The sequence below is a fragment of the Aaosphaeria arxii genome (genome assembly GCF_010015735.1).
Source record: "Aaosphaeria arxii CBS 175.79 unplaced genomic scaffold BU24scaffold_4, whole genome shotgun sequence".
Taxonomy (NCBI): domain Eukaryota; kingdom Fungi; phylum Ascomycota; class Dothideomycetes; order Pleosporales; genus Aaosphaeria; species Aaosphaeria arxii.
The window spans coordinates 2,534,047-2,548,578 of NW_022983477.1; the positions used below are offsets into that span (position 1 = coordinate 2,534,047).

Here is a 14,532-nt window from a genome sequence, read left to right on the forward strand (position 1 = left end):
GGTACTCCAACTCTGCTCGTTGATATTTGTCCCACCTCGACTGCGAGTGACATGGCTCCCTTGACCACGAGTGTCACCGAGCCTCTAGGAACCATCTTTGTTACAGTGACCGACATCACGACCGTTCACCCTGTCAAAACCATTGAGATTCCAATCTCAACTAAGGTTGGGTCCGACAGCATCACGACGGTAGTCCATACAAGCGTTGTCATGTCGATTGTCACTGCTTCACCCAAAAACTCGACTGAGCCAGCAGCCTCAATTTCTACCGGAGGTACGCCTCAGCCTACCATGACGGGCATGTACCCGATCGCCAATATCACCCTGTCGGCCGGAAACTCCTCTGAAAGCAACGGAACCGTCAGTCTAACCCAAGTGACCGGCTACTCTCTGCCCACGACCGCAACAACAAACTCCAGCAATGATAATAGCCTGTGGGAGGTAGAGACAGCCAAAAGCTCAGGCTTCGATTTCACCCCAACCACAACCCTCCGGCCAAGCATCAACGGTTCTGGCGTCATCAACTCGACTGGATCTCCAAACCACACCAAATCCGACGATGGCGACAAGAGGAACGCTGGTACTGGCTTGCTCATCGGCATTGGTTCCGCTGTGGGATGCTTCCTCGTGTTGGGTTTCGCCATCTTCCTTGTTGCGCTCTGAGCAGCATCTTTTGCCAGGATTATCGGTGTCTGCGATCTTTTTGCGCCCCTTCAATGGGGTGTGAGATACTCGAAGCATCCGTAGCATGGTTTTTCTTTCACTTTTGAGCCGGCGAGCTCCGGAAATTTGTACGATAACATTACGATTTGACGATGGATCATGACGGATGACATGATGATATTACTGGACAAAAACTGGTTGGTAATGAACAATGAATTGCAAATCATCTCCTTCAGGATTACACATCACGTCCCCTTCTGAGTTCCCCTTCTGAGTGAAACAACATGAACCATGATATGTGGCTTATACTGTGCACGAGGGCAAGATCTTGTACGTGTTTGGTCAATCTACAATATGCTTGAGGATGTGACACGAACACACATAATTCACCACATCACTGGGGAAGGACATCATGCAAGACACAAGAAAAATAGTGGCAACCGATTCTCTCATTACGCGGCTACCACCGATCCTCCACAGCCAAATTTGTTTTCCTTTCAAGCGGTCTTGGTCAATCTTAAACCCGCTACGAACCTTCCCTTCCTTCCCAGGCAAGAGGGAAAGAGGAGAAAAGGTTCACCCAGAACGAGTCCATGAACAACCAGCGCGGATTACTTACGAAATAAAACCATTTCCAGATCAGGACAAGAAAACAGAGTTCCCTGGCACAAAAAGTGAAAGAACTAACTTGAAAAACAGCAGATATCAACGACAGTATCTCTCTCGGGCTTGATTCTCTCCTCCACCACCAACGACGAAAAAGTCCACTAGACATAGGAAACGCAGTTTCAAGTCAGTATTGTACTCTCTCCTGGTCCCCCATCCTCCCCACCGGGAAGGACGGGATCGCAGGTCGAGGGGAGGTTGTGTGTTAAGAGGCCGTGATACATTTGTGTGTGTTGTGCAGGGATATGGGGGTAAGCGACAAAAAGCACAGGAGTCGAGAGAGAGAGAGGAAACGAGAAACATTGTCAAAAACAAAAAATCAGAGGGGAGTTCATGATGCAACCAACGGGGGATTCCGTACGCCAAGGAAGAAACGGAGAGGAGTCAATCCAGTCCAATTTTTTTAACGGTGGTTTGGTTTGTAGGAGTTGCGAGTTGCAGCAATTGTAGCTTTGGTCAATTTGAGGTTTAGCTCGCGAGGCTTGATATAAGGAAATGACTCCGTGTGTGGTTTATTGCGGGTTTGGTGACAGTGTCAGTGGGCGTGTGCTACCTTTAGATGGTCTTGGGAGTGCGAGCGTTGCTAGATCAGTCGTCAGCTTCTTGTAAGAAAACCGCGTGATGGGAAGATATCAGAGAGCAAAAGTCAAAAAAAAGTCAAAGGAGAGTCAAGGGACTCACGTCACATCCACAATATCATCGATATGGTTGCACATGGCCACGAACAAGTCAAAAAACAGTTTCCCCCCAAGCTCCATTTCCATCTGCATGGTTCCACTACGCTTGAAGGTCTTTCGGCTGCGGATGATGAGCGCCAGGTAATGAGCGCGCAGCTTAGAATCACTGTCTGGTGTGTTCTCGTAGGCATATCGCGCGCTACGCAGGATGGTGCCGACCTCGATCCCGCTCTGCAGGCCTTGCTTGCGCAAGGAGAGCCGTTTAAGCTCTTCGAGGCCGTAGCGATCGGCTGCGCAGTACACAGCTGTGTCGCGGAGAATAACGTCACCCACACCAGTGTGATAGAATGTTGGCTCGACGGCGGCTACGCGGTCGCCTTTGTTTGGGTCGGGTGAGGAGACTGCACCCTCAAGCATCCATGTTTGGCGGCGCTTGTCATGGACCAAGCGCGGGTAATAGTCACCCTTGTATAGATACTCAAGAATGCAGGAGAAGATTTCGGGTTCTTCCGTCGGCAGCTCGATGCGTCGATTCGTGGACTCGAAGTACTGGCCCCGCAACACGGAAGCGAAGTACGGGGAGTGGGTGAGGACGTCTTCGTGCGCGGCAAACAGTCGCTGGTCTTTGCCAACGACTATGGTCACGATTGCGGAGGTGAGACTCGGGGAAGTGCTGTGGACATGGTTAGAAGTCGGCTCGCTCTGCACATTGCAGGGACCGTACCTCTCCATCATCGGACTGTCTATCCGCGCATCCATCTTCTCGACCATCTGCTTCTGCTTTGAAACATCGCGGAACGACCTCTTCGGCTGCTTTGTTATCTTGCCAGATCGGTCCTTTGAACTTGCAAAAGAGCGTTTTCCGAACATTTTGAACGAAGAGAGGGATCGAAGCGAGCGACGGAGTTGTTTACAAAGAGTGGACAGGTTAGTTTGACGCAGCTTGAACGTGGGGAGCTCCTGGAAGCCCTCAGATTTACACTTTCGCGGGGGAAAAATGTTGGTCCGAAAGGCTTTGCACAATTCTACACTGGGTGGTATAGAATCGCACACGGGTTGTCAGGCTCAGGCGTGTCGAGAGGCGTGCAGAGCAAATGGTGGGGGGAGGCCGGCCTTTTATATGATGCCCTGCCAAGTTCCACATACCCTGCAGCCTATCGAATGTGCTTGCGCCCGTGCGCTGGGCTGTGTGCTCATCCTCGCATATCTTGATTCTCTCTATTCGTCAATTTCGTGGTCGCACATCTCTTTACTGGACATCCGAGCTGAGGCTGCAGCTGCACGCTGGTGTTGTCGTATTGCGTTGATTCGGCAGAGTTGTGAGGCATCGAAGGGAAGTTGGTAAGGCGGCTCGGTTCTCTGGAAACTGCGGATGCATAGGTTAAACATGCCGTCATGGAAACCTGGCCTCTCGCCAAGGTAGACAACACACAGTAGTAGCTGACATCGTTGAAGGTTCCAGCAGATAGACCGTTCTGCTTACGTATATAATGGACTGTTGCGGACTGACAGAGAAAGTGACAGGAGCCCAACATTGATTAGCCCATGTCGATACTTTCTCTATTACATTTAGTATTGTTGCATACGGAGCTTACAATACTTAACGATACTCTTGAATTTTCCGTACTTCATAAAAATTAACAACGGGTAAAGAGGTTCTCAGAAATGGAGGTTCTGAATACGAAAAGATGGTGATAGGATAGACCGCTTCGAGAGTTTCGATCGAAAATTGTAACAAACGAATGTTCCGTCCACATCTACCGAAAAGACCGGTTGATGTTTTGCGGCTTTAATGAGCTGAAGCTCATCATATAAGCCTTGCATCAGTACCTCGTAAGTAGAACTGCTGTAAGAAGATTGGGGTCAGTAGACAGGCGTGGATTCCTCGATGCTAGATGATAAGATGTGAAAGGCATATGGCATGAAGGATGATGCAGGCGTGCTTCCAGCTATCATAGATGAGCTGGAAATCCAGTCCTTTAACAAGTATGAGGACTAGTGAATAGTTGTTCTTCCGAGGCAATTACTCTTGAAATGCCCTTGATACTCGTAGGAGGTAATGGAAGGTCGTCGTTGGCTGTCACGAGGACAAGACCTTCATCCCCAGATTATCCATTGTTGGGTCCGATGCCGAAAGAGGGAAAGAGCCACGAGATGGGACGTTTTGTGGGCGAGTTCGGGGGATTTGATTGGCTCGGAGCGTCAGCGGAATACCCAATATGACGCATTCACTGGCTATGTTCGGGAGGTTGACTATGGCTTATGTAGACAGATAGTCAGAAACATTTGTACATATTGTTCATTTGGAGGTTCTGGTCACAGAAATTTAGGAAACTCTGTCTCTGCTTGGTGATTATTTGTGCATTACAGTGCATCCGACAAGTAGGGCGCCAGGCTGCAGCTGCAGGCACCAGGCTCTGTCTCGTCAGAAGAGGAAAGTTTGACACCCGCGTCATCTTTCATCTTTTTCTTCCCCGCCAGCCCACCTGCACTTGCTGTGTTCATATTTACACCTCGACTACACCTCCACCTCACCTCCCCTCCACCATCGTTTCTCTTCTCCACCGCCTGCGACCAGCGCCTCCAAATCGAGACCTCGCATTCGTTCAGTCCGATTCCGGCGCTCATCCTAGCTCACGGGACTCTTGCCTTCTTGTCTGAAGCGTGAAACGCCCTCGGTTCCCCTCCGACTCATTCCAACATAACATCGAACTACACATTTCTCCACGGAACAACATTACAGCAGCCATGTCTACAGGCGCGAAGAAACGCATCATGAAGGTAAGGGATCGTATGCTACTCCCGACAGGCATGACAGTTGCTAAAGTGCACGACTAGGAGTACGCCGAGTGCGCTGCCGACACTCCTGCGGGCATGAAGATCATCTTCGACGAACAGAACATGACAAAGTGGGAGGTGCTCTTGGATGGCCCAGACCAATCCATCTATGCTGTAAGCTCTTGCACGCGCGCCCTGCCGCGAAATGCATGTCGCTAACGGCCTCGCAGGGTGGCCATTTCAAGCTCGAGATCACGTTCCCCAACGAATACCCATTTAAGCCGCCGGTTGTCAGTTTCAAGACCAAGATCTACCACCCCAATGTCAGCAATGATGATAAAGGATCCATGTGCTTGGGGTTGTTGCGTCCCGACGAGTGGAAGCCGCCGAACAAGGTCGTTTCGGTCCTTCGTTTGATCCAGACGCTCTTGATCGAGCCGGATATCGATGACTCTATCGAACCATCGATTGCGAACGAATACAAAGAGAATCGCAAAGAGTTCGACAAGAATGCCAAGGACTGGGTGAAGCGATACGCAAAATGAGCTTGATACAAACGACCTTAGCGTGTGGTCGACATGCCATTCTGTCGGCGAGAATCCAGGTCCCCTCGGGTGCACTCTGGGTTCGCGGGACTCGGATACCCTTCTGGAACATGGAGTACGAGGGCACACGGACGGGTTACGGAAGGCATGCAAGACATGGGAGCTTGGATTGAGGGTGGTTTTCCGATTTTCACGGGACTAGCTGGGGATTCAGGTCATGGAAATCGGGTCTTATGGGAGTTATCGGTGGCCAAGTGTCGTGTGAGGTAGATGGGTAGACTCAGTAGAAGAACATTTTGGGCCTGGAGGTTTTAACTCGCGATGATCATGTCGTCATGTCATCACTGGCCATTGGGGCCTTCTACTCGACACGGAGAAATTAAAATGAAGCATCAAGATTCAAGGATCATCATGTCTCCTGGAGACAGCAGACTAGAAATTCCACAGTGACGTACCTACAGAGAGGGTTGGTAACTTGGTATGCCGCCCAGTTTGGCAGTGTGCATTGAGCGCAAAGCAGCAGCACCGCCGGAGGGCAGAGGAGGAATCACCACAGTAAGCCTAATAAGGTCCAGTCAGCATCCCCCTAGGCGTACCGAAGAGGATAGACTGCAGCCGTGTGCAGCGTGGCAGCCTGGACGAGTAGGTAGGGCAACCACCGAGCTTTCGCGGAAGCGCGTGTCGGGCGGAGCGCTCATCTCAACGAGTCAGAGATCTCGAACGGTTATTCCACTTTTTGCTTGTGATGGGACCCAAGTCATATTCCTCGTACATAGTAGGACCAAGGTCGGTAAGGATTTTTTCTTCTTCTTGTCAAGGCATGGATGAAGCACTCTTTCTTGTCTTGGGTGTGGACACAGTCAGAAGCAACTACTGCTTTGTGTGCAGTGTCGAAAAAGCAAACTCTCTTTCCCCCTGAAACACATTTCTTGCAATGCGCCGAGCGGCGCCAGGGGGGGGGGGGATTTCGAACATGCGCGACCGAGGCATAGACGTTGATGAATCACATCATACGGAGTGCAAGATTATTATTACATGCAGAAGTGTGCGAATTACTGTTCTGATGAAAGAACCAGAGGGAAAGAAAAAGTATGTGGGAGGGGCTGACGGTGAACGGCCTTTAAAATTGACAATTGGGGACACATGGGTGGTTTGGTTGACGGAGGATGGTCCGTTTGGAGGATCGGGAAATGAAATGGCGGAGAGTCAGGCTTGTAGAATCCCGGAAGGAGGAAGTTGGGAACTTGCAAGATTTGCTCGAAAGAGGCGCGATGGCTTGCTGGGCTTGTGACGGTTTTCGTATAATAATTGAAATCGTGATCAAACTTCAGGCGGGCGGGGGCCCTGGAACGTTCGAAATGGGAAAACCATCTACAGAGGACAAGGAAGATTGGGAATAGTTAGTGTAGTCAGTTGGAAGAGGTCGTCCGTAATAGTACGAGTAGTTGGAGTGGAATAGTAAGTGAAGTGGAGTGGAGTGGACTCAGCATCCGTACCTAGTGGACAGGTAAATCTCCCGGATCAGCAGCACGCGGCGGACGCGTCTTGTTTGTTTACCCGACCATGTTTACGGACTATTTTCTACAACAACAAAACAACAAAACGACCTCCAGCTTTGAAAAGACTTTTCTCGATTGAATAATAAGTCATCAATTGAACGGTTTACTAGTGAAGTAGCTCGATCAAACTAGAGAGGAAACAGGATACCATCACTGCCTTAGGATGCTAAGGATGCTAAGGAGAGGAATTGATTTTTTGACAAGGCTGGCCAGATTGGAGAGGGGGGAGGGAGGGATTGGGCGGGTTACGGGTTGAGCACGGGGAAAAACAGCCAGCTGGGTCAGGCGGCGGAACAGAAAACCGGCTACTGGAAATTGCACATCTTCGGCTATGGACAAGTCTATGAGAGACTATGACTACTTGTGACTACTTGTATCATTAATTATGGCTTTGAAAGCGAGGAAAACGGGGATGCGGTTGGTTGTGGTCGAGCCATCTGCCCAGATCAGATCGTTGGTTCCGTTATTTCCACCGGTTCTTGAATCATCGGCCCCTTTCAGCCAAGTTTTGTTGGTGGTTCATTCTTACTGTATTGCTACCGAGACGGAATACAGTGTACGGAGTAGATACCTACAGGCTACAATAATACTTTGGAGGAGTGGTGGAAGTTGGATGGTGGATGGTGGAAGGTGGAAGGTGGAAGGTGGAAGGTGGAAGGTGGAAGCTGGTAGGCTTGAGGCCGGTGGGCGGGAAGGGAAGGGGAGCGTTGTTTAGCGGTAGCCCAGGCTGAGAGCGCTACACAGTACTTACTGTACACGGCAGACCGAGTCCAGAGTTTGGTACACTTGACACGCTTAACTCTTTAATCATAAATGGAAACGAGAATACAACAACAACGATGAAGTGGTAAATGAAGCCCTGCTAACGTGCATGTAGCGTGTTTACTATTTCGTAAAAAGATTGTTGTTTGTTTGTTTGTTATTCTGTTGGTTTGTTGGCTGGCTGTTAGTTGGGAGTTGGTGAAGATTCTGAAGACTGCCCGACTATGGGTGTCTCCTAACAGTACAGTTCTAACCATACCATACGTTAGTTAACTATTCCCATAACTAATTCTTTCCTCTCTTAGTGGTTGGTCGCTGGTTGGTACCCGCTCACGCCCGCTAAACTCCTTCTCCTACTCCGTGCCTGACCTGAACTCTGAAGTGACCCTTGACCCTGCAACCCAAGTGCAAGTGCAGTGCAATTGTCTGTGCCTGTGCCTGTGCCTGTGCCTGTGCCTGTGCCTAGCTAAACCACTCCCGTAACACTTTCTTCTTTTTCTCCTTCAGGCTTCACCTTCATCGCGTTCCATAATCCATAACCCATAATCCATAACCCATACCCGTCCATCCATCCATCCGTTCATTCTTCCACCGACGCGACACACATGCCCGTCGATGCACAAACCTGCTGATTCGGCTCTCTTACCTACCTATACCCTACCCTACCCAACCCTACTAGTAACTACCCAGCATAATATCATAATACCTTGGCTTCCCTCCCAATTCATCGTCGCCTACTGAGACAGGCGCTGCTCCTTCTTTCCCTCCTGCACACCCCCCGTCTTCAGGTCACGACTCACCTCAAGGCTCAAGGCTCACATTCATTTCACCTAATTCACTCCTTCTCGTTAATTACTACATACCTACTATCTCCTACACTCTCTTACCAACTTACCACCACTACTCACTTAATTCCGTCGGCTTCATCTTTCGTCCCCGACATCCTCTCCTTTAGAGCTTCGACATCACTTGCGCAGAACTCACGAGAGCAATAGTGTGGAGTTGCAACACTTCACTCGTTTCGCCAATTTTTAGCCGCCTACTTCCACCTTCTCCGACGTCGAATCCGACTCTACCACCTCCACCTATTTTCAACCACCCTACCCTTCACCACGGTGTCCGACCTATCTCCAGGCCACAACTAATGTTGAAACAAATAATACAACCAAAGCGCGTTGCCCCATACTATACCCCTTCTTCAGCTTGCGTATCAGTCCGCAACAACTGCAGCTTCACCACCTAGCACAGAATCCACACAAAGCAATGTCAACGGCCAGAATAAGCGCTCTCGATCTATCCCCTGTCCCCCTCGACTGAACGACAGGATTCCCTCTTCTCGCTCTTTTCTCTCTGTAGAGCTGTTCAGACTTGCAATCCAAAAACCTCGGCTACCGTCGCCGCCGCCGCGTTTGCCATGGCTGAACCAATATCGAGATCAGCTACGCCAGGGACCGTAGTCGACGCTGAGATCAACGCCGTCTACGAGCCTGGTGCCAAACGAAAGACCCAATACGTACCTTACCGTCCTACAGGTTCCGACTACACACCTCCCGCCTCTCCACAACCGTCCTCCACCTCCAACCCGAATGTTCCCACCGTCCCCAAGAAAGGCTTTCGTTCGAAACCACCCGCCAGCTTGCAGATGGACACGACGGTGACTCCTGCCTACGAGCGTCCCATGTACAGTCCATCGCCCACTTCGAGCCCTCCTCCTCTGGCGCCTCTTCCCTCCCCTCATTTCTCTTCACGCCAGCGAGCACCGTCCCTTCTCCGCATGACCGCAGTATCCTCCCCTCTCAACGAAGGCTTCCCACGCGCAGAACAGCCAATGGGTTCTCCAACGTTTGCCCCGTCGATGCTGCGTCAAGGCAGTGGCCCCATCCCCACCAGCGACCCTCGAACCATATTCAATCCCCTCGCAAGCAATCCGGTGACGGAGGATACAATTTCAAGCCCACAGTCAAGACCTAGAGGAATGACAAGCACATCACAGCAGGACTTCGTGCCCCATCCACCGCTCCGGTCGGCAACCTCGATACCCGATTACGGCCAGTACCGCGCCTCGGGAAGATCAGTACCATCGAGTGCGTACAGGCCAGACCGTGGTGGTGCCAATTGGTCTCACAACGATTATTATCCGCCCCCACGACACTTCCGTGGCGAAGAACCTAGAGCTAGCTTTAGGAGTGGCTGGACGAATGCCTCATCAAGTTTCGTCGACGCGAGCGGCACGGAGCGCAGCAGTATGGCTACGGGAAGGAGCTCCATTGCTAGCGATAATCGTATCAGTGTGGCCTCAGCCCTGATCGAGCAATCTGTTGAGCATGATGACACCCGGGAGAATTCGCGGTCCTCCCTTCTGCCTGACGACGACGACGCTGTCGGAGATTTGATTGATGCGTATTGTTATGATGATGATGACGATGATGATGACGCACTTGGGGATGGCTACTCGGGCTCGCCCGAGCTGGATTCGTCTGTCGTGGATACTTCAGATCTAGAAGCCCCGGATCTTTCTCGATCATACTCTCATGGCGGCTCGTCACACCTTGCCTCGGAACCCATTGCAACACCTGGCTCACCAGAGCGGATGGATCGGCCCCTTTCCTATGTCGAGGACCGCGGTACCGTGGGGGCTACGGACAGATATACTGCCGTGGGTCCTTACGACACCATGGGTGATGACAGACGCGCAAGTTCCTTCTATGGACGCAACAGCTACAGTCCTCAAATATCACCAATCGTCCATAAAGAGTCTGACGAGCTACTGCCAACCCTCAAGCCGTTGAGTCCACTCCAGCTCACCCACGACCCAAGCGAAGCAAATACTTCTGCCGACAGCCAAACACAGGCCTGGCTCTCGCGAGGTGACAGCATCCCCAATTCACCTAAACCCAACGATTCTGCGCTTCCTCTGCCCGAGAAGGACGGGATGCGAAGCATTCATAATGAATTGATGGATCTACCCCAGTTGCCAAAGAATATGTCGAGGATCTCCCGTCAGGACTGGGCGGACTTCGAGGCTTACTCGAAGAAGAACGGACATTCGCGGGATGACTCTGGTGAGCAATCATCAAAAAAGCGCCCCGACCTCGCCGTCCACATTCCGCCCCCAAAGTCCGTGGATCCACTTCCACAGGTGGACGAGGATGAGGCGTATCCCCGCCGTGCTTCAACCAGCGTTTTCGACCGCAAAAGCACACTGTTTGATTTCACCAAAGCCATCAACTCACCGCCCGCAGAGGTAAACAAGCAGTCAAACACCTTGGAATTTCCTGGCGGATCACGCCCTATGCAGAGATTCGACACTGGTCTCACCAGTCCTGCGACTCCCACCCTGTCTGCGCCGAGTTCGCCTCTGCCGAGAGTGAGTTCGAATCGCTCTGCGGCTTCCTTTGCACGGGATCGTTATGGCTTCAAGAAGGCCACAGAGAAGATCAGCGTGGAAACTTATGACGCCTGGTATTCTAAATATGAACAGTATGTCGCACGTCGCAGGGGTAAATGGATTGCCTTGATGGAAAAGCAGGGTCTATCGACCCTGAATCCAGAGGAATTTCCCGCCCGCTCGGAAAAAGTCCGACGTTATATTCGGAAGGGCGTTCCTCCGGAATGGCGAGGGGATATGTGGTGGTTCTACAGCGGCGGGCCCGCAAAGCTCGCTTCCATGCCTGGTCTCTATGCCTCACTCGTGGCGCGCTTGAAAGCGGGAGAGTTGAATAAAGACGACAAAGAGGCTATTGAGCGCGACCTCGACCGCACTTTCCCCGACAACATTCACTTCCGACCAGATCCTACTCCCGAGAACCCAGAAGGGAAGCTTAGGGGAGAGCCGGAAATCATGATCAATCTCCGCGAGGTTCTGCAATGCTTCGCGTTGAACAATCCTAACATTGGCTATTGCCAATCACTTAATTTCATTGCAGGTCTGCTTCTCATCTTCACGAAACAGGAGGTAGAGCGGACATTTGTTTTGCTTACAATCATCACGCAAACCCACCTGCCTGGTGCACACGCTCGCAGTCTCGCCAACACTGAAGTCAATGTTCTTATGATGCTTATCAAGGAATATCTCCCCAAGATCTGGAACTCCATCAACGACACAGATATCATCAACAACGGCGCAGGTTCACATGCGCATCCGGATTCTAAATTCCAACGTCAGCCCACCGTGGCGTTGTCCTGCACCTCGTGGTTCATGTCAATTTTCGTCGGTGTCCTGCCCATCGAAGTCGTTCTCCGCGTCTGGGACGCTTTTCTCTACGAGGGACCGCGTGCACTGTTCCGCTACGCGCTTGCTATCTTCAAGCTTGGCGAGCCAGACATCAGAAAGTTCCACGCGGGAGACGGCGAACTGTTCATGACCGTCCAGAACCTACCACGAACATGTTTGGACCCGAACATCTTGCACGACATCGCCTTCGTCAAAAAAGGCTTCGGATCGCTCTCTCAAAACGTCATCGACCAGAAGCGACAATTCTGGACGCAACAGTTGGCGCGAGAGAGGAGCGGCCGGAGGGCTCCTATGCCAGTGCCACAAACCCGCAAGGGTGGCTTCCTTGGTCTGCAACACACTGACAGTTTCGACTCTCAAAAGACCGGTGGCAATGGTTTGAGGAGAAAGGCCAGCAGGAAGTTCTTCAGAAAGGATAAATCATGATTTAGATTCTTTTTTTTTTTCTTCCACCATTTTTCAATCTTTCAGCAAAAAGGGGGCATAATGTCGAAAAGCATTTTTGGGATAACGAAGGGTAAAAAGGTGTTAATTCTAGCATTGCTCGGCATTTATTTTCCTTTGCTAACCTTCTCTTCATCCTCCATATTTTCAATCCCCTTACTTTTCCATACTTTCTCCATCATGTCTCTTTTTCTCTTCGATGTACATTAATTTCATATACCCCCTGATGTATTTTGAGTTTTGGAGGGCGCCGGGCGATGGGCGACGGTCATACACGTATATGTTGGGCTGACTACACATCTACATTATCAATGAACGAAACGATGACACGATATCTAGGATAAAAGTGCATCTTTGAACATCATCCTGTGCCTCTCACATCTTGTGCAAACAGCCATCACTTGTGACCCAACTACGAACGAATGGACACTAGAGGGAGGAAGGACTATTTGACCTACAAGTAGGAAAGCATCATCCAGCCACAACAATCCGTACAGACAAGTATCCCAACCAAGCTCGCCAAAGACATACACGGCCCAATCAAAACCACCTCGCTACGCTGTCGAGATTTCCCCCAGGAGGGAAAGAAGAAGACAGAAGACTTCACGACAAGCAACGCACCAAACATACTCATCCCGTACAACTCAAGTTGATTCCCGTTTCCAGTGAGCAATACTTGGACGGTAGAGCAAGGTACCCAGGTAGTGGCTGAGACTACATCGACGATCAACTCCTACGACTTGATCCCTACATAACCGTACGTATGGGTTCACTCTCTGGCTGTCCTTTCGTTCCGTTGTATGGTACATGACCCACCTTTTCGTACGAGCCGGTATGTCCAATTGTACGTACGTTCCGTTTCATTTACATACTGAGCATCATCTTCAGTGACCAGTTGAGCAGTCGGTAAGATAGTCATGGGAGACTACGTTCATATCAAGTTCTGACCCAACCAACACCATCATTCATTATCGAGAGATGATGAGGTCATATCAAGATGTAGACATAGATGTAATAATCGCAGAGCACTTCCACTTCTGGCATTCAAGTGATCTCGGACCTCGAATCGATCCCACGTAGAAATGCCATAATAAAGCCCCCCACACTACTTACAACCACTTAGGGATCCACCTACGAATATCTAAACCAGCCACCCACCCAGTGCTGGAAATGGAAAGGAGAGGAAAGATTCCGCGCGCCCATACACTGACACTTTTCTGTATGTACAGGCAGAAGCTTACCGCGCTGGGTTGCCGATTTGCTAGCGCTCATTCGCGGTAAAGAAGCTGACTTGGGGTAGAGTGTATGTACATAACACTAGCAGACGGGCAAGCTGACGTGGTAACCCTCTATACGTACATAAGTGCTAGTCATTTTGTACATAGAGACGTCGGAGCTAGACATCGGAGCTAGAGGACGAGAACTAATGTGCATATCTGCATGGTGCATGTGTATGGCACGGCATGCCACGACGGCATGGGCAGAGCATGTCTCTACCGCGAGTTTACCCCGTAACTATGAGGTGAGGTACCTCTAGCGCATCACGCCAGAAAAAAAATCATTCTAGAAAAAAAAAGCCACATCCCCAACAAATAAACAAACAATTAGCAGAAGAAGAAAAAAAAGCCTAATCCATGAATCCCGAGGTAGCCGATTGGGTGAATGGGGGAAACAGCATCGCACCATCGGAATCGGTTGTCCGGGGAAAAGGAAACGAAGGGAAGGGGGGGACAGGACAAAGGAAGAACAAAGGAAAAACAAGACGGCTACGGGTAGTCTTCCCGGGGGTGAAACAAAGTGTCGTAGTCACTCGTAGGTTAATGAACGGGAAGGCAAATACTACTACGAGTAACTAGATAGGCGGTAGGTCGGTGTGTATGCACGAGTATACGAGTATCTACTCATATGATATACTCACACATGCTCTCGAAGTACTCGTAGCGGCGCGAAAATGAGCTGCAGGGCTGAATAGGGCTGGAGGCTGCGCCTTGAGCCGGTCAACCTTTTAGCGGTGCGCTGACGGAGAAGAATTTTGGAGAGAACGGAACAGACGTTCTTTGGGTTCTGGGATCTAGATTCCGCGCCAGAAGGTATTGAGTCAGGTTCTACGACCCCGTACTGTCTCCAACTACTCCAATATTCCCAATTACGGTTGGATTGGTTGTGCGTGGCTATGATTAGCGGTCGTAGTGGTGGCAAAGGGA

At 50.6% G+C, this 14,532-nt stretch overlaps 4 protein-coding genes across 4 annotated transcripts in view; 3 read left to right on the top strand and 1 right to left on the bottom strand.

Annotated features, from left to right (window-relative positions):
- BU24DRAFT_194158 (uncharacterized protein) overlaps nucleotides 1–869 on the top strand; it is a 1,687-nt gene extending 818 nt beyond the window's left edge. Inside the window, exon 3 of the mRNA XM_033521737.1 lies at nucleotides 1–869. This exon is cut by the window's left edge and continues 1 nt beyond it. Coding sequence (XP_033384460.1) covers nucleotides 1–663 — 663 coding nt within the window. The 3' untranslated portion in view covers nucleotides 664–869.
- Nucleotides 870–1,527: 658 nt separating this feature from the next.
- On the bottom strand, nucleotides 1,528–3,037 carry BU24DRAFT_194278 (uncharacterized protein). The gene is made up of 4 exons (XM_033521738.1): nucleotides 2,731–3,037; nucleotides 2,011–2,679; nucleotides 1,816–1,912; nucleotides 1,528–1,590 (listed from the first exon to the last, which is right to left on the bottom strand). The coding sequence occupies exons 1-3, from the start codon at nucleotides 2,874–2,876 to the stop codon at nucleotides 1,885–1,887; spliced, it is 843 nt and encodes a 280-aa protein (XP_033384461.1). The 5' UTR covers nucleotides 2,877–3,037; the 3' UTR covers nucleotides 1,528–1,590; nucleotides 1,816–1,884.
- A 1,640-nt stretch (nucleotides 3,038–4,677) lies between these two features.
- BU24DRAFT_422462 (UBC-like protein) lies at nucleotides 4,678–5,783 on the top strand. The gene is made up of 3 exons (XM_033527988.1): nucleotides 4,678–4,787; nucleotides 4,845–4,958; nucleotides 5,015–5,783. The coding sequence occupies exons 1-3, from the start codon at nucleotides 4,755–4,757 to the stop codon at nucleotides 5,327–5,329; spliced, it is 462 nt and encodes a 153-aa protein (XP_033384462.1). The 5' UTR covers nucleotides 4,678–4,754; the 3' UTR covers nucleotides 5,330–5,783.
- A 3,281-nt stretch (nucleotides 5,784–9,064) lies between these two features.
- BU24DRAFT_347828 (RabGAP/TBC) lies at nucleotides 9,065–12,310 on the top strand (the record flags this gene model as incomplete). Its single annotated transcript, XM_033523539.1, has 3 exons — nucleotides 9,065–10,306; nucleotides 10,577–10,905; nucleotides 10,972–12,310. 3 exons carry the CDS (start codon nucleotides 9,065–9,067, stop codon nucleotides 12,308–12,310), a joined length of 2,910 nt encoding a protein of 969 aa, XP_033384463.1.
- Between the last annotated feature and the right edge of the window lie 2,222 nt (nucleotides 12,311–14,532).